This window comes from Rhipicephalus sanguineus, chromosome 5 (assembly GCF_013339695.2).
Source record: "Rhipicephalus sanguineus isolate Rsan-2018 chromosome 5, BIME_Rsan_1.4, whole genome shotgun sequence".
NCBI classification, from domain to species: domain Eukaryota; kingdom Metazoa; phylum Arthropoda; class Arachnida; order Ixodida; family Ixodidae; genus Rhipicephalus; species Rhipicephalus sanguineus.
The window spans coordinates 57,486,266-57,511,611 of record NC_051180.1 but is presented as its reverse complement, the minus strand read 5'-3'; the positions used below and the strand labels follow the sequence as shown (position 1 = coordinate 57,511,611).

The 25,346-nt window shown below is 44.1% G+C and overlaps 1 protein-coding gene across 2 annotated transcripts; it reads left to right on the top strand.

Moving 5' to 3' along the window:
* The first annotated feature begins 571 nt into the window (after positions 1 to 571).
* Positions 572 to 25,046, top strand: LOC119393662 (cytochrome P450 3A24). 2 transcript variants are annotated; one of them, XM_037660771.2, is made up of 14 exons: positions 572 to 997; positions 5,665 to 5,761; positions 8,400 to 8,452; positions 8,547 to 8,643; positions 11,587 to 11,703; positions 14,143 to 14,231; positions 15,890 to 16,035; positions 16,166 to 16,281; positions 18,225 to 18,369; positions 20,502 to 20,662; positions 21,094 to 21,185; positions 21,352 to 21,495; positions 22,126 to 22,288; positions 24,819 to 25,046. In XM_037660771.2, the coding sequence occupies exons 1-14, from the start codon at positions 933 to 935 to the stop codon at positions 24,891 to 24,893; spliced, it is 1,560 nt and encodes a 519-aa protein (XP_037516699.1). In that variant the 5' UTR covers positions 572 to 932; the 3' UTR covers positions 24,894 to 25,046. The 2 variants fall into 2 exon arrangements, with proteins under 2 accessions (XP_037516699.1, XP_049272264.1); XM_049416307.1 differs by lacking the exons at positions 8,400 to 8,452; positions 8,547 to 8,643 and having other exon boundaries at positions 574 to 997.
* The last annotated feature ends 300 nt before the right edge of the window (positions 25,047 to 25,346 follow it).

Here is a 25,346-nt window from a genome sequence, read left to right as displayed (position 1 = left end):
CTGCGCGTGCATGCGTGTGCTTATCTTAATTTGCATGTGGACGTGTGTCCATGCGCGTGTTTCCCGCGGTGTGTGCACGCGCGCGCGCGCGCGTGCGTGTGTGTGTGTGTGTGTGTGTGTGTGTGTGCGGGTGCGTATGTGCTTATGTGCACATGCGCGTGTGTTTCTTCTTACCTAAGCTCAAACCGCTGGCAGTACAGTGAGAACACCAAATGTGTACAGCGAAGTGACTAACCCTACGTCACCAGTGTTGTAACGCAGGTATGGTAATTTTGAATGATATTGGAGCGCACACACAGACGGCACTACTTATGTTACTGTGTCCCTCTCCCCCTCCTAATGACACGGAACCGAGCACTGGTGCCAAGAACTGCGACACCAATCATCGCATATAGGCCGCACTGCACATTCGAGAGAACGTAAACACGATATACTGGGCGTTACGTACGAATCTGAGCGCCACGTGCTTTGAAGAAAGAAAAAGAAAATGCGCGATTGTGTCAGAGTCAAACAGGATGCCGTCTTCCTCTGACGCGACATTGAACGCTCCTTTCCGTCAAGGGCTTACATCCGCGTCGCGTGCGGAGAGTTCATACCCACTCGGACTGGCTTCCAGCTAGCTTACAGCTCCTGTGGTGTTCACGCCTACTCCCAGTATCATCGGTAGCCCCTTCCTTTCTCTCTCTCTCTCTCTCTCGTGTTTATCCGTAATTCCACCACAGAGACTCATGTGTCAAGCACCATGAGATAAGAGAGAGAATTGTTCTGAAAAAAGGCGGAGGGTCATATCTATCGAGCTGTGTTACGAGAAAGCGAGTTGCTTTTGCGTTTCGCGCCCTCAGTTGCTCTCAGCGAGTGAACGACGCTCTTCGTACCCGAGCTGCAAATGACGTCGCATATTCAGACGCAGTAGCGTTGAAGACAGAAAAAAAATGGAGTTGTTAAACCTGCCACAGTGGCTGGTCCTGGCTGCGACTGCCGGTGTTCTGCTTTACCTGTAAGTATATTTTTAAGCCTAAAGCCTCATATCTCTGCACTCAAAGAAAAAAAATCTAGCGTTTAGTGATTTCTGCCACAGAATAATAATCGTCATCTGGCTTGATCGCGTTTCCTTTCTTGAAAATCCTAGAATGCTATGTCACGCTGATAACGCGCGCGCCGTTTGTCATCGGGAAGTGCCGGGATCCCTGTGATAACGAGAAGAAAGTACGCGAGGTGGGTGAGATTATACTTCTGTGGAAGAAATACTCCCCAAATACTCCAATTTTTCTTACAGTGTGCACTCTAAGAAAAAAAAAGAAAAAAAAGAGTATTTGTGACTGAATAATAGAGAGCTGAGCTAGTTGGTAAGTATTCATTCTAAAAAGACAGGGCGTGCAAACACGGACACAAGAAAGAAATCAGGACACCACAAACGGCGTTTGTGGTGTCCTGACTTCTTTCTTGTGTCCGTGTTTGCACGCCCTGTCTTTTTAGGATGAATATTTGTGACTGGTTTCGTTGACTCCTGACTTGCCACGTATATGAATGACTCTCTTTTAAGACACAATATTAATGAGAACAAACAATAAAGCCAACGATATTTTCTGTTAGTTCTCATTAATATTGTATCTAACAAAGAAAAAACGAGCCCTTAAAAGTAATCTTTCCTTCTCTAACAAGAGGCACGTCAACTCTTTTGTGGGTCATACGACTCTCCGGCGAGAGTACAATGATATGGAAAGAGAGTTATTGACGTGTATTTTAAAGAGAGTCATATACGTGCCAAGCCAGAACTCTCAAAAAACAGTCAAAAGACTTTTTTCTTTAGAGTGTACGTTTCAAGATCGCGTTGTGAGGTACGGAACATCGGTGGGCCGATCCACGAGGCAGTGCACCACGTGAGTGGTGCACTGAAACGAGGCCTTAAGGCCTCGTTTTCTGTGCGCCGGGCGCGGTTCGTTTCAATATAACCATTAAAATTCGACGACAATTATCGCGAAGTACGTGCAACTTTCGTGATTTCTAAAAAAAAGAGAGGATGCTATAAGTTATGATGGACTACAACTTCCCATATAAACAGGGGCCATTTAGTCAATAATCAAAAAGTTAACGAGTTTTTCTGCCTCGGCGTAGAGTTCGTGTACGAAGATGACTGGAGAGTGGCGGTAATAGAATTTTGATTAAACATCTATATTTTATATATAAAAAAACACCCTGTATACGGGAAAGCAGAAAGCTGACCCTGTGTCTAGGTTCGCCGGGGGACAGTGAAAACTTCTGCTGTACTTAAAGTAATGGAGACGACTCAAAGCACATGGTGAGTGGTAGGCTGCTCCTAAATGGTAAAGTCGGCTAATGCATAACTCTGAAGAACGGGGCGGCTGTTGTGGTTAGAAGGAATGGTGGACGATTCAGAGTATTCTTTTGTCGTGTGTTTGGAAAGAGTTTATTTCAACGTTGGACGCTACAAACACTTGGGTATAGTGTCTACACGAAATACGTTGATCGATAAGCGTTCAGTTGTGCAGGTGTGTTCTCTGCGAATGCTACATAGAAGCATTCGCCAAACGTACCTTCTGAAATGCAGCCAGTTTAGACTTGCTGATATTGCATAATTGCGGCTCATATTGCCACGCCCACTTCTTGTATTCGGGTTTGACCAGCAAGGACGGTTATCAACGCTCGACGCTGTCCACGCCGCCGTGTTCGAGAAGCTTCGCGATTGTAGTAGATCGTTTTGTTAAGATTGCGAACACTCGGGCTTTTTCTAGAACATGCGCGACAACCAGCGATAACGCTGGAATATTCGACGGCACATGTATAAATGACGACGCGCTTCACCGCTTGTCAGTTGATCGACGGTCGACGCTCTGTTCGCCGCTATCAGTGTATCGCTGTAGTTTGACTTTCAGTTTCCCGGCCACAAGTTCGGCCAAATAAACAGTTTCATCTCGGACGTGCTGACTGCTGTCTTCGTCGACGTCACGACCACGTGACAATATCTTTCCTCGAGTAAACTAGTGAGCGACTGCGTAGAGTTGTTTTCTACGACTCCAGACTCTCATTTTCAACGTAAGGAAGGCGCCCACGCGTTTCCACTTTATTTGCTAAATTGTTCTCAGGCAGTAAGGCTCGCTTGCGCAGCGTCTCGGAGAGCTAGCTTTCATGATACTGGAAAAATGAAAATGAAGTTCCTATATATAGTGTACCCATGACACGAAACGCTGACGGCGGTCCTAATCTTTGACTTAGATGTCGGGTAGTGGCATTCGCATGTTGAAGTTCGTGTGCCCTTGTGTATTCCCTGGGTTAACGCAAGGGTTAAAATTGTTTTTCGTAGTGCCGCTGAAACAGATCTCAGAGGCTATGTATTAAGAAGCGCGTGGTTGAAATTTGCTCCACCAGATGCCGCAACAATCCGAGCTGCTCACAATCTTTCAATGAACTCAATTATTAAAGCGAGAGCCTTAGATGCCTCATCAAACGCAAAATTTGACCGTCGGCGTCGGCGTCCCGAGGCGCCGGGAACGAGTGATCCAAAAAATCATCATGACGTGATGACGTCACCATATGACATCATCACATGACATCGTAGCTTGGTCAGAGGTGGTCCGATCACGTAGGCAATGCAAAACCAGGTGAGGTGCCTCCGATCTTCGAGCATAAAGCTTTCGAAGGGTGGCGGGGTGAGATCAATATGTCGACTGAGAAGAAAAAGCAGAGGGCTTTCGCCTTCGAGTCGCCTTAAGTGGATGCATAAGGGACCCTGTGAGTTTATTTTTTTTCATTAATTATCCTGACAGTTGATTTACCCTTATCTTATGTTCCATATAGCTTTCCTATATAGATGATATAGTTATGTATCCCAACTATACTCTTAATTTGAACGTGAAGCATCGATATCTGTTTTTAGAAGACTTTTTCTTAAGTGCTTGACCGGAAGTGTTTTCGAAGAGAAAGAAGTGTCACTCGGTGCTCTCACCACAAAAAGAAAAAAACAACAACAAAAAAATAACAGCAGAATGAATTCATGTTGCTTTGTATGAACATGCGAGACCATCATTAGATTCAAATAGAAGACGATGTTGCCATTACAACAGCATATCGAATAAATAACCAAATTACGCTCTATTATATTTTCTTTCGTATTATTAAATTTACTATTATTCGATAAGAATCAATTCAACCTCAGAATTTTTTATGGTCGAATGATAATTCTGATAAAAATATACTTATTAAACGAAAGGGCGAATTATTCTCTTTGCTATGTTTTGAATATTTTATCTTAGTTACCCGATTATTGGTCAATCCTCCGGGGTGGGTGTGAGCCGTAAGTTTAGGACCTACATCTACATGCACGCCGGAAAACCGTTGTTAGCCAGAGCTATGCAACACCTACCGTCATTTAGACGACGTTAGCTGACATTAACCACGGCTTAGCTAACGCTGGCGAATATTTACAATAATTTGCTATATTCAGGCAACATTTCCCATCCTTTATTATTTAGCCAATATTACCTGACATTGCTCATCGTTCATACAACATTCAGCCAGCATTAGCGGACACTAACCTGTGCTAACCACATCTCGTGTAATGCGAGTAAATCTAAGACATTGTTACGAGGTCGTGACGTGAACGAAGGCAGCAGTTGGCTTGTTAAAGATTAAACTTTTTTATCTGGGTGAACTTGTGCCCGGTAAATGCGAAGTCAAACTACAAGCGGTACACGCTTACACTGACAGCGGCGAACACAGCGTCGGCCGTCGATAACCTGATCTGCAGTAAGGCGCGTCGGCATTTATACACGCGTCATCGAACATTCCAGCCTTATCGCTTGTTGTCGCGTTAGTTCCAGAATAATCTCTTCTGTTTTGCATTTGCGCGCTCAAGCCTATAAGAAGATTCTAAAATAATCAGGAAGGTTCCCAGACATTAGGGCGCGGCTTGCGCAAGGCAGCGGCTACGCGTGCAACGAATTAGTTATATAAAAATAACAAAGGAAGCGCGAGTGGCAATATGCTTACGTAGGTAAATGTACATTCATCGTCGAATTGATAACAATAATAATAATAATATCTGGGGTTTAACGTCCCAAAACCACGATATGATTATGAGAGACGCCGTAGTGGAGGGCTCCGGAAATTTTGACCACCTGGGGTTCTTTAACGTGCACCTAAACCTAAGCACGGGCCTCAAACATTTTCGCCTCCATCGAAATCGTCGAATTGATGCTGCTTACAAAACTTCCAGAAAAATAGGAGCACTACAAATTTTTCTTTCGGCGGATAGTAAGTCCCTTTGTAGAGTCATCGCCTTGGCTTTCACAATTTTTGTGTATTGGTCGAGAAAGTAAGCTTATTCTACATACGAAGTAAAAACAAAACTGACAACAGTTCACCAAGTAATAGGTTCACTTTGGATTGAGAGAGAGTATATAAGACAAAGGCAATGAAGTTAACCAGGACGCAATACGCAACTTGATTCAGATACCGTCGTTACACTTTCCTTAATCTGAGGGCCAAGGAAGCGATCAGCCCCGACATTGGTGTTGCGCTTGAGTTGTTAAAAACGGTTGCATGATTATGCTACCGGTGCTACTTTCTTTTGCAGCAGCAGTATACCACTTAACTCTTCACGCTCTGCGAATGAGCATCGGCGATAACCTTCAAATGATCTGGCAGGTATGCAGCCAGAAACAGCAGCTACTGGAAGAAGCAAGGTGTGGTCCACGAGAAGTTTTCTTGGCTGTTTGGGCCAGCGACCGGCATTCTGTTCAAGGTAGGCTGCATCACGTATACAAACGAATCGCCCCGTCTCAGTATTAGTGGACGTAAATCTGGCTCATTTCACCTATTTTAGTTCTAACTGTAGCTTCATTACGGAAGGTTGACCACGATTGCTTGAAACTAACTTTATCTTGTGCCTTGGTTATTATCACTATAGCTCATTAGAACTTTGCTCGAATGCAACTCTAGCTTTTTTTTTTGACAACATGAAGAATCCCGCTGAACAGAATTTCCAATACAAAAAAATGTGCACTTAAATATGTGTCGACGTACACGCTCGATTTCGCTACCTAGGTCGCCCTACGGTAAATAAACAAGTTATAATAAACCCTTTCAGACGCTTTGTACACAATTGTGCACATCACTTGTTTTTGCTAGTTGTGTCGACTAGGGGCTAAGAAAGAGCAAGATACACTGAGGGTTGGAGGAATTGAACCTCCTGCCTAATAAATCTGTCCATTTAACTTCATTTTGCAGTGTACTGCTGCACATGATCACTTTTCTGAAGGCCCTACTATGTGCAACGAGTCGTTCGACGTGCCGCTTTCCGCGAGCCTCGTCAAAAGTCTATCTTTTTATCCCTCGAAATGAACAAAACTGAAAATGAACTCACACTATATTTCTAGGCTGCGGTTTGATTCTATTTATGCAAAAACAGAGCATCAATGGCTTCAGAATAATTACATATTTAATTATGATTTGATTCAGGTTAATTACTAAAAAACGCATAAATAAACGTATTATGCCATTTTTTTGTTGCACCAGTATATCAAGCGTCTTGAAATAATGTTGTACAAGTTTGATGCACTTACAAACACTTCTTCATAGGTCGCGTCTGAAAGGGTTAAAGAAGAGACGGAGAGAGGAGAAAGAGGAAGGAAAGGTAGGAAGGTCAACCAGAAGCGCATCCAGTTAGCTATCCTACACTGGGGGAAGGGGATTAAGGAACGAAAAGATAGGGAGATTGAAAGAAGTGAGCATACAAGAAATTCGCGCGAGCTTAAGTAACACACTGCTGCGTTCCATAGCACTGGACGCAGGATATCGGGCGTATCTCGTTCTACTGTAGACAGTCGTGTCATGGTGCCTAATAAAGGCTTGCAAGCACTGGACATAGAACATCCAGTAACTGTCGCACGGACTGAGCGTATGGTGATTTCAGCTTGCGAACGAACAAGCGAAGTGTGTCTAACAGTGACTGAAGCACTATGAGGATTGGTTTTGCTTCTTCTGACAACATTTCAGTCGCATATTCAGTGTTCACTGCTGCCGATGTGCACTGTGAATCTGCATATCGCTGCGACTTCGGCAACGTAGGCCAAGCTGAGTCAGTTGTGTCCATGCCTTCCTCGGTATTCTGGTTTGTACCGCCGTCTCCGATCCGTGTGGCTATCTATGGCTCCGGCAATGTAGACCAAGTGGAAGCCACAGCAACCGTGCCTTTTGATGCATTTTGTTTCGTACCGGCCGCGAAGAGTCCGGGTGGCGAGGGAGGTGGTGAAGCATTGCGTCCAAGGGGAATGATCCTACGCCACCAATAAAGCACACAAACATTGTTCCCTTCAGGTGATCATTCAAATTTATAACAAAACTTGGCACAGGCAAATTCGTGTTAATAAAACTCCATTAATAAAACAATGAAGTGGAACTAAAAAGAGCGAGATCACCGTGGGCGGCTTCAGATGAAGTTCGAACGCTTGGAGTTCTTGAAATTGCACCTATTGACGTTTAATAATTACCTGGAGGTTCTTGCAATGGTAAAAATATTGAAAGGCGATAATTTTGTTTCCGATAAAATGGCTTACGGATTGCCTGTACAATTTTCTCTCCCCCCCCTCCCCATTCTTGGAAAGTGAGTGCGCGGGCAGATGCACTGACGGCCTCGTTCACCCTTAAGCCGTGATGACCTGGAGTCCAAATTATGTGTTTAGGTAAGGGATCAGTGTCCCTTATGCAAGCTCGCAATATTCTTTCGGCGAGTAGCTTGATCCAACCTGCTGTGTAGTTGCGGCACGCGTAGCGAGAGTCCGTGATGATGTGTTTAGAGCGAGAATCCGAGGCAGCCAGTGCGATAGCTACCTCTACTGCCTGATTTTTTAGCCATCGACGGCAGGCTTCGCACGCGGAACCCCGTTATTGCATGCTCCCTTCGTGCGACAGAGATGTCACGCCTTGTTTCATCTCTACTTCAGCCGCGTTCGTCCCCAGCGCTTGCGTGCTTTTGCTCGCGCGCAGCACATGTGATGCGCGGGGCGATGTTATTGATTTGGACTTTATACGGAACATGACAGCGACGGCGAGGCCAAAAACCCACAGAGAAGGGCCATATAATTGCTATCGCAATAATGTATAAAAAAGCATTTGTAGAATGTCTGATAATGTCAGATAATGTGTTTTGTTCTTGTTCGAATTTATTTTCTTCTACTGATGTCTACATTTGCGAGTTATGTGGCGCACTAAAAAGGAATCTTAAACGCGAAGCAAAGAGCGCAATGATTTGCATATTTATATTTCGAAAAATAAAACTCTAGAACAAATAAGGCATAAATATAAAAACAAATATACAAAAATGAAGAGGCACAGAAATGATAAATTAAAAAAAAAAGATCACTTGATTTCGTTCTGGCCAGCCTGTGCACGTTCTGGATCAAGAACGCTACCTGAAGATGGGAAGAATATTTGGGTACGTAGCGTGCATTACTTATCGTCGTCTCGTGAAGCATAATAAATTTCTCTGACATACACATATAGTGTTTTTCTTTTTTAAACGCGTTCAGATATTTTGAAGGAGGCAGGCCAGCATTATCTGTTGGCGAGCCAGACATTGTAAAGCTCGTGCTCGTGAAGGACTTTCCGACGCTGTGCAACAGGCGGGTAAGTAAATGCGCAAACATATACACGGTATTCTTTTACACTCTAAAACGGATTGCGCCCTTTCAGGAGTAATTTTTTTTTTATCCCACAACAATAGTCTGACTTGCTCGCGTTTTCGTTCTTGAAAACTTGGCACTCGGCACTTTCCTATAAAAAATGTCGGGCTGACAGCGTGCAGGCAGTTCGTGAATATCTTTCCTATGTGTTTCCTATGAAAGTTATCTACATTTGCAATGCCCTGACATTCCAATGTCCTGAATTGTCAAAATGCCAAATGCTTTTAAAATTGCACTTGCGCTGCGGTAATGACACAATTTCGCTCCGATTTTATCCATGGATACTCAATAAAAGGATGCTCTACGCATTAAAATGCGGGGGGAGGGGGGCAGGGGCATGCGTTGAGCACCGCAATACAAACGATTGGTAATTCTGTGCCAAACCATGTAAACTGTCGCACTCGACCGCCGGCGAGTTCTTTTTTAAAGAAATTGCGATCCTTCAGCCTGACACGAGATCTCTTTTCACGAAGTATTTGCCCCCCCCCCCCCGCCCCCCCCAAAAAACCGCTGCAACATTATCGTAGGGCACTTAACCATGAACGCGTTATAAAATGCGTTCCCGAAAAACTGGTAGAAATTAGAGCAAAAAATTATATTTCTCACGAAAATGACCAGAAGAGCCTTTCGCCGAAAGATTATATTTGCCCATTACTAACCGTCCCGTAATATTCTTTGGACCATTAGAACAAGCCTACATGGCTTGTATTAAAAATTGAAAAAGAAAAGGAGTTAGTATCAGCACACACTTGACATAAAAGTTAGACAAAAAAAAGACGGACATGTTGCGCAGTAGCAAGCACCAATGACAATACTCACTGCCCCACTTCTGGCAAAAAAAAAAGAGCAGGGGTTACCAATTTAGGTGCACGTATAAGTGTGTTTAGCGGTCCCATAAACTTTGTAGAAGATCTAGAAAGATATAAAACATGGTGAGTCCAACAGCGTCCTGTAATGGTTCTAAACTGAGAAAGTTTCTTCAGTATTTGTTTCAGAAGAGAACAAAAAAATTAAATAGTTTCCTACAGGTGTCAAAATTTTTGCATCGTGTTTCGGCTTTCTTGCTCATATAGCCCTTATTGCTTGATTAATTCACAACAGGTAGCTATACGAGCAGCCTAAATCAAACTGGGTTATATTTACCCGCATGTAGCTGTCTTTTGTTGGTCTACTTGGCCTATTCACTAAGTAGGGTAAGGCGGGGCAAAATGAGACGCGGGGCAAAACGCGACATTTTGACTTTGCCGACCTCTATAACTAATACAGAAAGTACGTTTTCTTTGTTTCTCTATTTCAACGATAGGTGCCGGTAGTTTTCGACATTTTATGTGTAAAAGTTGATGATTGCTCACAGCGTTCGCGCGGGAAAAATTGCGCGGCTGATGTCAGTGCGTTCGTGACCCGCCAAAAAGGGGCGAAATTCTGCTCGGCCAAATTTTCGGATCCGTGCATGAAGCTACTCCGGCATCAGTACAACAGTGTAATTATTTATGTTGTTACTTTATACTACTAGCTACATGCCACGAAAAGTTTAGCTCATTTGGTGCCGTGGGCCAAAGGGGAAATTTTTTTGAATTCGGGCATGTGAGAGGGGCAAAACGCGACAAAAAGTCATTGAATTGCCTTAGAGAGTGTCTTATTAAGTGAACCATTTATTTACTCTCATTATATATGACAATTTTTTGTTAAGGATGGTGCGGACGTACAAGATAATATCATCTAGAGCTTCCTTGGAGGAAAACGACATGAAAAAAAAAAGCACTGAATGCTTTTCAGGAGTTTCGGAGCAGCACAGCGCCGGGTTCTGTGTAGATTCAATGCGTGGCGTGCAAAGACTGGGCGCATGAAGACTGCGTGGTGGCCCACGGAGTCAATTTGAAGTGCTTCTACTGCAAGAACTGAAAGGATAAATTTTTTTTCACGTTCTCTCGTGTTGCCTGACGCAGCGTCTCGTTTTGCCCCGCAGGTTGGGGCGAAATGAGACATGTGGTGCATTTTTTGTTTCTTTTTAAAATAATATTTTGAACCGTCACAGCATGGCCATATTTATGTAGCACATACCTTGTACCCAAAAGAAAGTTCCTGTGTTGACATTTTATGGTAACGAGTGAAATAAAAAAAGATATTCACTACTTTCAAATTTTTGTCGCGTTTTGCCTCGCCTTAATGAAATCGCATTGATACCAGCGTGTTCGCTATATGAGTGTGTGCGTTAAAATATTGGTTTGGTTAGGATGCAATGCTTACCTAATGTTTATTACATTAGAACTAGTAATTTATGCGAAGAGTACTAACTTTATGAACCAACGCACGTTTGCTTGAACGGGGCGACGTTCGATAAAAAAACAAAACAAAAAAACTAGCTATTCTTGTCTTACGGTGTCATTGCATATGCTAGCATCTTTTGGACTTCACAACAAAGTGGGCAGAAAGCTCAGTCGCTAAAGCGCGCAAGCGCTCGTCCGTGTGTTACGATAATCTAAGTTATTGTGACGTCCGCAGAAGTGGCCCCAACCGTTTCCTTTCTAAAGTTTGGAAAGGAGGCTGAAAGCAGGGGGTAGTATGCATAATCCAATGAACACCTGCAGTGCCGAATGCGTGCGTTGAATTGCTTAGCTGAAGCCGAAACTTGAATATTAAAGGTGCGCGTAAACAACTTTCTGTAGCTGCCTTCATCGGCACAGCTTATAAAACACCCGTAAGTTTCTATGGACATTACTATGAAGACATCAGAAAAACCGCGATGTACATTTCATGCTGCATGTCCAATGGACCTGTATATAGTGCATGAAATTAGTGCAGTTACGTCAGCTCATGTACTTAAACATCACTGCCAGCATAAGTATCTTATACGAGTAAGGGACACCTTTTTCTTATTGCACTGTAGCTGCTCGATTTTTTCGAGCCGATTTTGGACAACATGATGGCCACAGCTCCCGTAGACCTCTGGAGAAAGATAAGGCCCTCGTCAAGTCCTGCTTTCACGGCGGCAAAAATGCGCAGGGTAAGTTGTTTTTCGTATAGCCCCAGAAATACTCATTTTTTTAAATACGGCATGCACTCAAGACGAAGTGCGAATAAATTGAAGGACGTGAGCAAGGGACTTAATATTTCTATGCTATCTGGTACGTGCGTTAACAATAGAAACAAACAAAAAATTAAGCGAGCAAAGACAACAGACCGACAGGGCCTTCAGCGAAGCTGTTTCTCTCGTTTGTTTGCATTAACAGCTGTCGTTACCTGCGTGCAGTTAAACCATGCACACACGTTAAAACGTCACCGAATATGGTATAGTGACAAGCGTGCCGAACTGCATTGTTTCTTGTTCTTTTTTTTTGCTTTTTGCTTTACAGATGTGCATGCCGCATGTTACGCTTTACGAGGCATTTTTTTACAAAGCCTGTAATTGAACAATAACTGTGTTACTTTCAGAACAAACTTGCCATAACGTTTTTCTAATTTTATTAAATCTTATTTCGAAGAATTCGTAACTGAAGACAGTTTGACAAATTCCCCGCAGTTCCCAAAACAATTGCTTGGTTGGTTAGTTTTGGTGTTTAACGTCCGAAAGCGACTCAGTATAAGAGACGCTGTAGTGGAGGGCTCCGGAAATTTCGACCGCCTACAGGTGTTCCTTCACGTGCACTAACACCGCACATTATGCGGACCTCTAGCATTTCGCCTTCATCGAAATGCCACCTCTCTGGCCAGGATCGAACACGCGTCTTTCGCGTCAGCAGCCGAGCACCGTAACCCCTCTGCCATGGCGGCAGCTCAGGACAAATTTATTAGGCGCCGGAGCGCCTGCATGCGTGGTTTAATGCAAAAATCGTAATTAGCCCACACACTTTGTTCACGCATCAGGGGTGCCACATATATGATCAAAGGTGGCCTGGAAATACCAACAGGGGCGTAGCCAAGGAGGGGGTTGGGGGGGGTTCAAACCCCCCCCCGAAATTTTTCCATTTTGCTTGTGTATATATACGCGCACACATACAAACGCACGCACGAACATACATGAAGTATGATTGAACCCCCCCCCCCCCCCGAAAAAAATTTCTGGCTACGCCCCTGAATACCAAACAGAACTTACGAATAAAAAAAAAGAAAAAAAAAAGAGGCAGCTGCGAATACGCACCCTAATTCCATGCTAAAGTTTTGGACACTGACCTTGCTGACTAAAACTTATTTAAGCAATCGATCACGCTGCATTTAAAATCACACATATCGACAGAATCCCAATAAAGAAGGGCGTACGACAGGGAGACACGATCTCTCCAATGCTATTCACCGCGTGTTTACAGGAGGTTTTCAGGGCCCTAGATTGGGAAGAATTAGGGATAAGAGTTAATGGAGAGAATCTCAGTAACCTGCGCTTCGCTGATGACATTGCATTGATGAGTAACGCGGGAGACGAATTACAGCTCATGATTACTGAACTAGATACGGAAAGTAGAAGAGTAGGTCTGAAAAAGAATATGCAGAAAACTAAAGTAATGTGGAACAATCTTGGCAGAGAACAGCGCTTCGCGATAGGTGGCGAGACGCTGGAAGTTGTAAAGGAGTACGTCTACTTAGGACAGCTAGTAACCGCGGAGCCGAACCATGAGAGTGAAATAACTAGAAGAATAAGGATGGGATGGGGCTCATTCGGCAAGCATTATCAAATCATGAATGGTAGTCTACCACTATCTCTCAAGAGGAAGGTATATAACAGCTGCATCTTACCGGTACTTACCTACGGAGCAGAAACCTGGAGACTTACAAAGAGGGTTCAACTTAAATTGAGGACGACGCAGCGAGCGATGGAAAGGAAAATGATAGGTGTAACCTTAAGAGACAGGAAGAGAGCAGAGTGGGTCAGGGAACAAACGGGGGTTAAGGATATCATAGTTGAAATTAAGAAGAAGAAATGGATATGGGCCGGCCACGTAGCACGTCGGCAGGATAACCGGTGGTCATTAAGGGTAACTGACTGGATTCCAAGAGAGGGCAAATGCGTGAGGGGAAGACAGAAAATTAGGTGGGTAGATGAGATTAAGAAGTTTGCAGGTATAACGTGGCAACAGAAAGCACAGGACCGGGTTGATTGGCGGAACATGGGAGAGGCCTTTGCCCTGCAGTGGGCGTAGACAGGCTGATGATGATGATGATATCGATTTGACCTATTCGTGAAAGAAGCGCTATAGAAAACAATACTCTTATCGACTACCTAGTTGGTTCGTACTGAACTCAAATGTGCTTCGTAAACCACACCAAACTTTAATGTGCTGCGAACTTCCATTTATTCAACTTTAATGTGCTACTTTAACCACAAAACAAAGAAAGATACAGGACAGAGTGGAGAGCTATTGCAGTATTGCAATGTTGTGCTGCCCCTCTTTTTATATTTGACTGTGTGAACGATAGTAAATCGCTTTTGTTGAAGGCTCCTCTTTTTCAGATGAACGACTTGATTCAGGAATGTGCCAAAGTCGCATCCGGGCACCTCAAGAAAGCCGCTGAGGAGGAAAAAGACTTGGATGTGAAGCGGTAAATGCTAAGTTAATTTTCCTGGAATACTTTACAGCTCGAAACACCCGTCTTTCATATCTAATTGTTCAGTATTGCAACTCCATTTTACAGGAAGGGAGCACCTACAGGCTACATTTCATGATTCTCTAAGTGACTAGTGATGTCTGTTTTGCACACCCGTAACAGTTTCATGGTGTACTTTCCCGTAAGTTGCCGGATTCAGAATGCTTTATGTATGCAACAAGCTTTTTTATTTTTTCTGTGGTCGCTCGCCTTTGATAATAATGTGTTAGCTGTCCCTGTTGTCTGGTATGTTCTCTTATGAGCTGTTCATTCTTTGGTTTTTGTTTTTTTGCATAATCACTTTATTTTGGATACGGGCCCTTGTTTTCATTATGCGACCCCTTTCACAAAGTATGTGTCCGCTCTAGTCATTGGCAGGTACCTAATATAACTAAGGGCTTTGCATGCTTGCATTTTTGGTTGTGCTGCGTTGCAAGAAGGCAGGCACGACATCGATTCGTCCAGAAGCATTAGGCACTCCCACTGCTGATGTACACAGCAAAGTCAGCATGGGACAGTATGATTTTATTTTCGCTTCATGGGTACCGCAATCTTGTAATTTTATACGAATGATTTCTTACTTTTGTACGACATGACGACAAATTAACGGGGTCGTGAAATACTTAATGGATCTGTGCAGTAGTTTTCATGCTGATCACATTATTTTTGCGCCGTTAATTTAAATTGCAAAAACGGTATCTTGAAGGGCCAGTTGGTACATGATACTGCGTGGAAACAGCGCGAAAACGGGACTAAGTAGAGGGAACACACAACACGCTCCGTGTGTGTGTTCCTTATCTTCGTCCGCGTCTTATTCGGGCCTTAAACTTCAAATATGTTAAACCAACAAGCCCAGTCTGCCATTCTTACACAACGCAAGTGCTGACGAACTGGCGCAAGTATATTGCATCGGAAGATATACACCAAAAATAAGAACTAAAAAGAAGCAAAAACATGAACTGTCACATGGTCACTGTGATGAAATTACAGCAATGTCCGCCACGAGTCAAGATATCACATTTAACGTGACAAAAACACTATGTCTTTCTCTAGAAGCGCGATTGAGGGCTCACTGACCCACGCGTTCCCATTTTTCTTGATATGAAAGGCTTCATCGATTTCGCGCACGATTCGATTGCGGTATCTTGGGAGCACCTCGCTGTCATTGAACAGTGGAGCGTAGCCACACGAAGAACAATGTCCTGACAAGGTGCTGCTGTTGAATACCCGAGATTGCACGCATGCTGTATAAGATGGTCGTTGAAGCAGCGGCCGGTTTGTCCCGTTAAGAAAGACCACACGACAAAGGAGCGCAAGTTGTTCGTCAGCGCTTGGTGTGTTCCCTCCACTAAGGCCAGTTTTTGCGCTGTTTCCACGCCGTTCATTTAGTTATTACAGATACATAAAGGCGAAGTGAACAGCCCAAAAGAGCGGCACTTAAACGCACCCGTAAATTTAACCATAGCGAAGAAGCTTCGATGTTACGCGTACCGCTATCCAATGCATGCAGTAGCAGTGACAATGGCATTTTGTTTGTCGGTTACATGAGCGGCTTACAATTTTGAAACTCGTTGTATATAGACAAACTCACAATTTTTGTGTTTATTTTCAAGATTCTATGGCTATTACGCACTGGACGTGATAGCGAAGTGCGCTTTCGGGACCGAGCTTGACTCGCACAAGGATGCAGGCAGCGAGTTTGTGACGAATGCTTCGAAAGCATTCTCTGGCAGCATAAACCTGGCGGTGATATTATTCGGTATGCGCAAATATATCTCTTACCTTTGATTGAAAAGAAAGGCCTCTGTAGCTATATCACAAATGTATGCCTAAACGCACGTGATATAGCTCCTTCTTTTTTGTTAACTCCATTTGCTTCTATTTTTCAGTTTTGTGCCCTGGCCTAGTGAAAGTATTCAAGGCTAAAATTCTAAACCCCGAGCCATTTCGGTATTTCAAAGAGGTCTGCAGGGCAATTATTAAAGAAAGAAGGCAGCAACAGCGAGTAAGTATATTGCTAGGTGGCTTGTTGTTACCGTGCCATATTAAGGTAGGTCACCACCTCCGAGACAAAATTTTACAGTTGGAGTCCAAAAAGTTATAGTTATGGTTTTGGCTTGTAAGGCTTAGGTAAATTTAAACCTTAAAGTGATGAAACTGTTAAAAATGTAAAAAGTGAAATTTGTAAAAATCAATATTTGCTAAAATATGCATGTTGCGCTAACGGTCATAACAACAAAATGGTAGGTGTGATTCAAACGCGGCTTCGCAGGTGTGAAGTGAGGACAATATCCTGTGCACCTAACCTCCACGATCACGACATCTCTAAGCTAAGGTGCGTTATCATAAAAAGACTGTTAAAGTTGATATTTGGTAGGTTTGTTTTGCACATATTTGGCTATAATACAAAAAGATACAGCTCATTTTCAATCATTCTTCTTGAATGCGCAGTCTCGCCTGTAATAAAATAACACGTAGAATTTTATGTGAAAATATTTATTACAAGAAGAAAAAATCGCGGTGCGCATAACTGCAAGATGCAAGAAATCATGTTTTGAGAAAAAATGGCTTGAAAGATTTGAACCAAGTGTCCATGTAATAAAGAAACATTCAATATGTCTGAAATTCCCCAGGCTCATAGCTTGTGACCTCCTCTGAAGCGGTACAATCACCTTTTGATCGAGCTGAAGCACATATTTCTTTCCTAGCTCATTTTGCATCTCCAGCTTACTCTCATCCACGTGCTACACAGCGGGTCCACGCCTGGCATATTGATTCCCTAACTTGCGTTGACGCTTCTTTTTTGCCCTATACTTCACCATATTCGATGAAGTGCTATAACGTTCTCCTTGAAAGACCAGAACTAAATTCGAGACCTCGAACTGGCGTACGAAAAAGCACTGACGGCCGAGTGAAAACACGCGCAACACAAACAACAGTGCCGCAGCCTTGTAGTAGAAAATTTTAAATAAATCGAAAACATCAACTCCCATAAGCTTTAAAACGTACTTAGACAAATCAGCGTTACGTAATATGTATATGAAGATAGATTTATCACGACATGGCAGGGGTTATGGATTCGGAAACCTTCAGTTTCGGTTTCGGATGCGTGCAGGAGGGGTTTCAAAAATGGTTTTGTTGGTTTTGCGTGTAGGAGGGGTGTGACAAAAAGAAACTTTCAGAACGGCTCAAGATAACTGCATAATTCCTTTTCCTACATATTCTTGAATAGACAGGGCGCTTGAAAATGTTCAATTACAAAAAAAACTCATAAAAAATTGTTTCTGAAGGTGGTGACCTATACTTTAAAGTGCCGCAGCCCTATCTGATGCTTGATGGCCACAATACTGCATTAATTCGCCAATAATTCTTGCATGGGTGTGCCTTAACTTTTGTGAACTGACTAAAGCTCCTGCTATGACATTAGCCTTTATAAAGAACGATAGCTGCTGCAATGTTGTTGGTGAAAATAGGACATTTTTGTATAATAACCTCCGTTTGCCTCAACGTGGCGATTAACAGTTATCGCGTAAACTCGATTAATTTCAATATTGTGCTAATAATGGAACTGTTCGCTTTTGAAGATCATTGAGAGGCAGCATTTAGGACTTCAGTTGCGAGTTTAACAACGTTTTGCCAGTATGGGCCCAAAATAATTATTTTTATAGTGCTCAGTTGGTGAAAAAAATAACGATACCGTATTATTATATTTCATTAGTTCTATAACACTGCTACGCCGGCATGTGTGTGCGTGCGTGCGTGTGTGTGTGTGTTTAAATTTAAAACACAAACTTAAAAATACCAATATACCCGCATTACCTACAATGATTTCTTAACCCGCTTTGAGGCACAACTGTTGCAGATTGTTTCTCAAAAAAAAAAAAAAAAAGGACGCAGAAAGGAATTTACGTCGCGTGGCTGTAAACAGAACGTAAATTTTGTTCTCAGCGTCACGAAGACTTCTTGCAACTCATGATGGATGCCCAGGAAGGAACTCTCATCGACGCAGTTGAACCTGCGCCCGGAAAAGAGCGCACCGAAATATTCGACCTTGATTCTGACGTCAAGAACAGCGTAACGTTTGTCACAAGAGGTGAGTCGGCAGTAAGAAACTTCGTAACAGGTAACCTTATATCTTTCGACTAAACGGCCACTACAGCTGCCTTATTTTCTGCGGAAATTCGGCTTAGCGTTGTCCCGTGTCGTTGAAAAAATTCTGGGATTTTATACGGGCCAAAACCACGACATGTTTAAGAGGCGCATTTTTGTGGGATACTCAAGATTAGCTTTGACGACATATGGTTGTTTAGCGTGCACCTATATTTTAGTTCACGGGTGTTTGTGAAGTTAGCCCCCATCGAAAAGCGACCACAATAGCCAGTAGTCAAACCTATGTTCATGAGCTTGGCGACGCAGCACCCTACCACGGCCGGAGTGCCCCATGTCTACGGGTCCGAAGTACGCCGCGTTTATCATGGCTCATAATGTTCACGTTATGACGGTTAATGTGCGTACCAGTATGTTTATGATCTAATAGAAAACCACATGGAACCTGTTTCTGCCGGGAATGCAAAGTGATCGTTGCGTCAACAAAAACCGCGTATGTGCGTGCTTCGCTGCAAATGTCGTCTAAAGACGATAGAAGAGGCGCTGCGTGAGATATGGACGCCATCTGGCAATACATCGGGAAACATGAGTGCTGTGTTCCGGGCTGGTAGTTCCGGCGCAGCGGCAGGCGAAGACCGGCGGTGACCAACGCGACCGGTGGGGACGCCGGCCAGCCCGAACACGCTGTTTGGCTGTTTGGCGCGATGCGCCGAAGGAGAAGAAACGTCTGCACTCAACGAGTACTCTCCACAAACTCTCTTATTTACACGTCGCCTGGGTAAAACAGGAATGCCAGAGCGGCTTAGAATAACAGAGAGCTGAGCTAGTTGCTAGGTATTCATTCTAAAGAGAGACAGGGCGTGTCTCGGCGTTTGTGGTGTCCTGATCTCTTTCTTGTGTCCGTGTTTGCACGCTCTGTCTCTTTTTAGAATGCCAGAGCGGCGCCCCCTGTCCTTCGTACAATGCAATACTGAACCGAAACCGAAACACAACATGAGCTTGTGAAGAGGGCACGGAGTCGCATTTTCAGCGCAGCTTAAGAAACTAGGGTCTTTAAAATTGCGTATCTATGTATTTTCTATTAAAGGAACACACCACCCCATACTTACCTAATGGTGTTGCGCCTCAGATATGCGTAATATTTACAGTAATATTTACTTTTTGATCGACAACGTTCACAAGTATGAACAGCCGTACCAGTTCAAGATGGGTGGGCAGTAAGCAAGTGGTTCAACTTTGGCCGGGTGGCTGAATCGGGTGACGTGCCGACAAACAGAAAGACAGACCAAAATTTCTGCGTTTAAGTTCCCCAAGAAAGACTATCGTCTTTAAAATAGGCTCACCTACGCCAAACAGACGCTACACGAAAAGTACTGTTGTCTTCGGGCGTCGTTGAAAACACGAGACGTAGTAAAGAAGAAAGATAATTTACTAAAACATTAGAAATAACATGCCACAGAGGCAACACAACGCCACACAGGCGAACACGCACGAGAGTCTCACTCGTCAACGTCGTCTTCTTCTTCCACTGCTCACACCAGCACGCGCGCTTCTCATAGAGTCGCTAGCGATGTGCTAACAGTACGTACGAAATACGCCTTATAGCGTGGTTGCCGCTTCATAAGCTGATCTTGTTGTCTCAAGTACAGAACGAGCGTGAACTGTTTGGGTTGTCCTTGAAGGTATAATTGTTACTTTTTCACTGTTGAACTACTTGCTTATGATTAATGATCTAATTAAAGCAGGGTCCGTGAAAAGTAAGAAAAAAGCGAAAGAATCAAAGAACAGTGACACAGACATCAAAATTTGCGCCTGTTGGCATTTAGCGCCTGTTGGATTTTTATCTGTTGTTTCAACTCAGCTACTTCGTTTAAGCAAGGCAGTGAAACTGGGAAAAACATACACACAATTCTAAGAGCTGCTTTACTTCCACTGATATACCGTAGTGCCAAGTGTGAACGCGGTGTTGCATGTCTGTGTACGAAAAATTGAACCGACTATGTCAACTGTTAAAAGTTATCTCACTATCTTTCATAGCGTAAGACAACTGCACGCTGTCGGCGTGCTACAGCGTTTCATGCCCGTGTCTCAGACTTGCTTCGTAAACTTGCTTCGCAGCATTGTCTGAAGACGAAGCCCTGGCTCAATGCGTACAGTTCTTTGTCGCCGCCCACGACGGCCTTTCTACCGTCCTCGCCTGCGCTGCCTACCTCCTCGGATTTAATCCCGAAGCCCAGGAAAAGCTTCGCATTGAAGCGGATGAATGCTTCACCGCTCACGTGAGTAACATGTGGGTATATGTAGTACAATAGTACTGTGTGCACCCGCGCAATACTTGCTATACATGTTGTACATGTAGGAATGTGTGCGTACACGTAGTAGTATGTGTCTACAGGTAGTACTACGTGTGCACATGTGAGCAGTACTGTCCGCACATGCGAGCAGTACGTGTGCTCATGTGAGCAGTACTCTTTTGTACATGTAACTGTGGTCACGTTTGCGCGTGAGAAATATAAACCACGTGCTGTGGAGTAGCGCTTGAGCATGTGAATAAAGTGGAGGTCTATGTAGATCTCCTTCAGTGATAGGAACCCGCAATACGACATAATGCCCGAAATGAGCCTTCTGTGCGTCTCCTGCAAAGAAACTTCTGGCTGTAAGACAGGCTATGAGCATTGACGATTCAATGTTAGTCTTTATATATATGCAGGGAAAGAACCCAAGTCTCGACGTCATCTCTAAACTGCCTTACCTGAACTGTGTCGTATCGGAGACCATGAGGCTGTATCCGCCGGCCCCACGGTATGTTACTTTCATCTCCTGAGAATATGTATAAAACCCAAGGGTGAAAAGTCGCTTTTTTTCATACACTGGCGCAAATACGCATTTTACATATTTAAGTGGCAATATACTCCGCATTGCTTGCTGTAATGCTTGATTTCACTTTGGCTGTTCGTTTCATTTTCAGAATTGACAGGACAGCGTCTAAAGAGTACATTATGGGCGTCACAGGAATCAGGGTTCCCAAGGACAGCATCGTCACAGTTCCCATATACGCTATGCACCGTGACCCAGAGTTCTTTCCCGATCCTGAGAAATTCATCCCTGAGAGGTAATGGACGTGCGAAGCATCATAGAAAATCAGCCGTAAGACCGAAACAGCTGTTAGGGGCCGACGCCGCTTCTAAACGATTTTGATGCTCCTCTTTTACTTACTTTATGGAAAAAGCAAAGTGGCACAATAGAAATGATTTATAGAAAACTGCTATGGGAAAAGTGCTGGAAATGTGCACAGAGAAGTTGTAGAAGGCTGCGTGGAAGCAGCCGCGATAACAGCAGCTGAAGAATCACCCGAACGTTGAAGAAGTGCGAGCAAAATGAACCTCAAGCGACGAATTGATTGTCATAATCCCATAAAAAGTAACTCGTTCTTGCGACATTTATTGACTCACCTTGGCGAAATATGTTTTTCGATGGACGCTTCTTTCTTACATACGTGACCAAATAGGGAGTTAACCAGCGGCACCTGAAAAATGACAATGAATGATCCAGTGTTAAGAGTGATGGTGATATGAAGAAGATTAAACGATGGGCCTTCTGGGTCTAAGCTGCTCATTAAACAGCGAAGGCAGACGCAACTTAAGTGGAATAAGCTGATTTTTATGTTGCTCGCACGTACGCGTTCCTCATACTTCCCAAATTATGTGCTTGCAGAATACATAGCTTCTTTTTAATTTTCTAGATTCAGCCCAGAAAATGCTGCTTCTATACGACCGTACTCGTACCTGCCCTTCGGAGCGGGGCCTCGCAACTGCATCGGCATGCGCATGGCCTTGCAGACCGTCAAGTTGTGTCTTCTTCATTCTGTGCACACCGTACAGTTTGTGCCAGCTAAAAATACAGAGGTGAGCATGAATTGTATATCGGAACTTCTGAAAACGAATTGCCTCATTGTTACAGTTGCCCAAAGATCTCTCGTTCGATGAGCAGCTAGGAGTACCCTCATACTCTCGTATATGTGTTCCATTCCCCATAGTCTCTCTTTTTTAAGGCGAAAGCCTTATATGCCTCACTAAACACGAAATTTGACGTCGGCGTCCCGCGTCGTCGGCGGCTTCTCACGTCCTGCGGCGTCGGGGACGAGTGGCGCAAAAAATCATCACCACGTGATGACATCACCACATGACGTCACAGATCGCAAACGTCTGTGACGTCATCATAACGTCACAAAATCTGGCGTGACGTCGTGTGACGTAACGCCACGTAATGCCGTTATAACGCCCTCTTTTGGGCGGCGAACAAAACCGGAGAGCGCGCGACCTCAAGAGCGGAAAATAAAAACGGCGCATCTCAGTGGCACGTGAAGCCACTGCTCTTGTTCCCTGCTGGCGCTGATTCTGGTTAAGCCGTCTCGTTCTTTTGCTCCTGTGGCATAGGCCTACACCGCCATCGCATGCCATCCTAGCTTGGTAGAAGGTTGGCTGATCACGGAGGCAGTGCCAACCCAGGTGAGGTGCCTCCGATCCTGGAGGCAGTGCGAAACTACGCTAGGTACACAAGCTTTAGGAGGGTGGCGGGGCAGGATAAATATATCTAGGGAGCCTACATGACCGACCGTTCATGTAGGCTCCCTAAGACATCGACTGAGAAGAAAAAAAAGATGGGTTTCTCCTTCGAATCGTCTTAGGTGAATGCAGAAAGGATCCTGTGATTTTTTTTCGAGTAAAATTATGAGGTTTAATGTGCCGAAACTATGGAATGATCTTGAGGCACGATGTAGGGAGGGACACCGGTTTAATTTTAACCACTATGGATCCTTCGCCGTGCTTCTATATGTAAATACGCAGGCGTTTTTGCATTTCGTCTCTCATCGAAATGCTGTCAGCCGGCATGACTTTCTCGTGCTCAGCAGCTAAACGCCAAAGCCGCTAGGCAACCAAGACGGATGCAAGAAATCTTTTCCTGATGGAAGAAGTTTCTATTAGAACACGCTGCTTATGTGTACGGCGAGGACAGACGAAGACGCACATTAGAAGTGAACGTAATGGTGACACGGGTGGAGCGAAACGCGACGTAACATTGCATTATTCTTACAAAACTCGGTTTCCTTGCGTGCCATTGCACTGAGTACGTCACATATTTGTACCCGTACACACTTGCGCAACCTTCTACATTAAAGTCTCGCAGTGGACAGGTACTATTTTTTTTTTCAATAGGTGTGCTTGCACCGGAGTCGCTTGGTGGACGAGGTAGCCCTTACCACAGCCATCCCTGGCGCTGGGGTTCTACCATAGGAAGAAAATGTTCCGTTTCCGCAGAGGTTTCCGCAAATCGAAAAGGCCTTTCGTGTTTGTGCGGTCTGGGTGACGTCCATCGAAATGCTGAAATGTATTTATTATCTACCCGTTGGCCTCCGGCAAGCTTGTCATCGACGGAGGCTGATAACAGCACAATGTGAACGACATACCGTAGTTACGAAAACTTGGAGCGTTATTAAAGAACAAAGCGATATTCGACGTTGTTATCCAAGGCATGGAGACGTTGACAGGCATTGTTACACAGTGCGTTGACGCTCGCAGAAGGTGTATTGGAATGTCTCCTCGCTACCACAGTCGTCACAAAGACCGCTGTCAGCCATACAATGCAATCACTCGCAATCGCTCTAGCTCGGGTAGACCGATGTCCCCAGCAACTATTTTGGAATGTCATCCTGAAAAGTCATCGTGGATGAAGGCGACGAAGACACTTAAAATTTTTGAACACGACAGACTTGCACAGGCGGTTATAGACTAATAGGGATGTTGTATACCAAAGACTACTGACGGCTCGCGACGTTATATCGTAGTTACAAAAACTTGGAGCGTTATTAAAGAACAAAGCGATATTCGACGTTGTTATCTAAGGCATGAAGACATTGACAGGCATTGTTACACAGTGCGTTGACACTCGCAGAATGTGTTGGAATGTCTCCTCACTACCACAGTCGTCACATAGACTGCTGTCAGCATTAATCACTCGCAATCGCTCTAGCTCGCATCGACCGATCAACTATTTTAGAAAGTCGTCCTGAACAGTCATGGTGGGTGAAGGTGATGAAGACACTTAAAATTTTTGAAGACAACATACTTGCACAGGTGGTTATAGACTAATAGCGATGTTGTATACCAAACACTACTGACGGCTCGTGACGTCATGTGTGTGCTCCACTCTCTTTCTCTACTCTTCTAACTTTCAAGCTCCCCTATCCATTTTCCCAGTGTAGGATTGCATGCCGGTTATTCCAAACAAGTTAACATCCCTGCATTTCTTCTCTCTCATATTCCTTCCTTACACAGTGCGTTGATACTACTCAGGCCATTTTCACATATTGACAATGTACAGGTTTCAATGTGAGTCCCGCTAATGACTGACCTCTTTACTTTCCCGCTTTCTTAGGAACGCCTAGAGTTTGTCAAAGGAATGGGAATCCTCAAACCCAAGAAGGTGACCGTCGGAATCATTAAAAGATGAGGCGTCTGAGTGGTGAAGCTTTTTTTTATTCTATTTTTGGCTCTCTCCCGCCACTCAAGGCATAATTTAATACAGCAGTGGTCGTACCACGTCCACATGTGAGGCCAAAACCAGCATTCTTGCATTTTCATCAGACGGAATAAAAGACTTACAACCTGCATCTCCGCGACTCTTAATTTAGAATTATTACTCCATGTGCGCATGGAATTTACGCTTTATCCCTATGTGAATATTGACCATACACATACAAATGGAACGTGGCCTCGGTGCCCTCGAAGCTGACTTTTTACAGAGTGTGCTGCGTGCACAGAAGATGGCCGGTGGAGGGGACATGATATACTGTCAAACGGATAGACACTACGCAACTCGTGTTTGTAACTCTCTAAATTGCCTTGTACGTCCACTTTAGCTGAATGCTTAACCTATACTTCTGTGCAAATTCAGCATGATGTA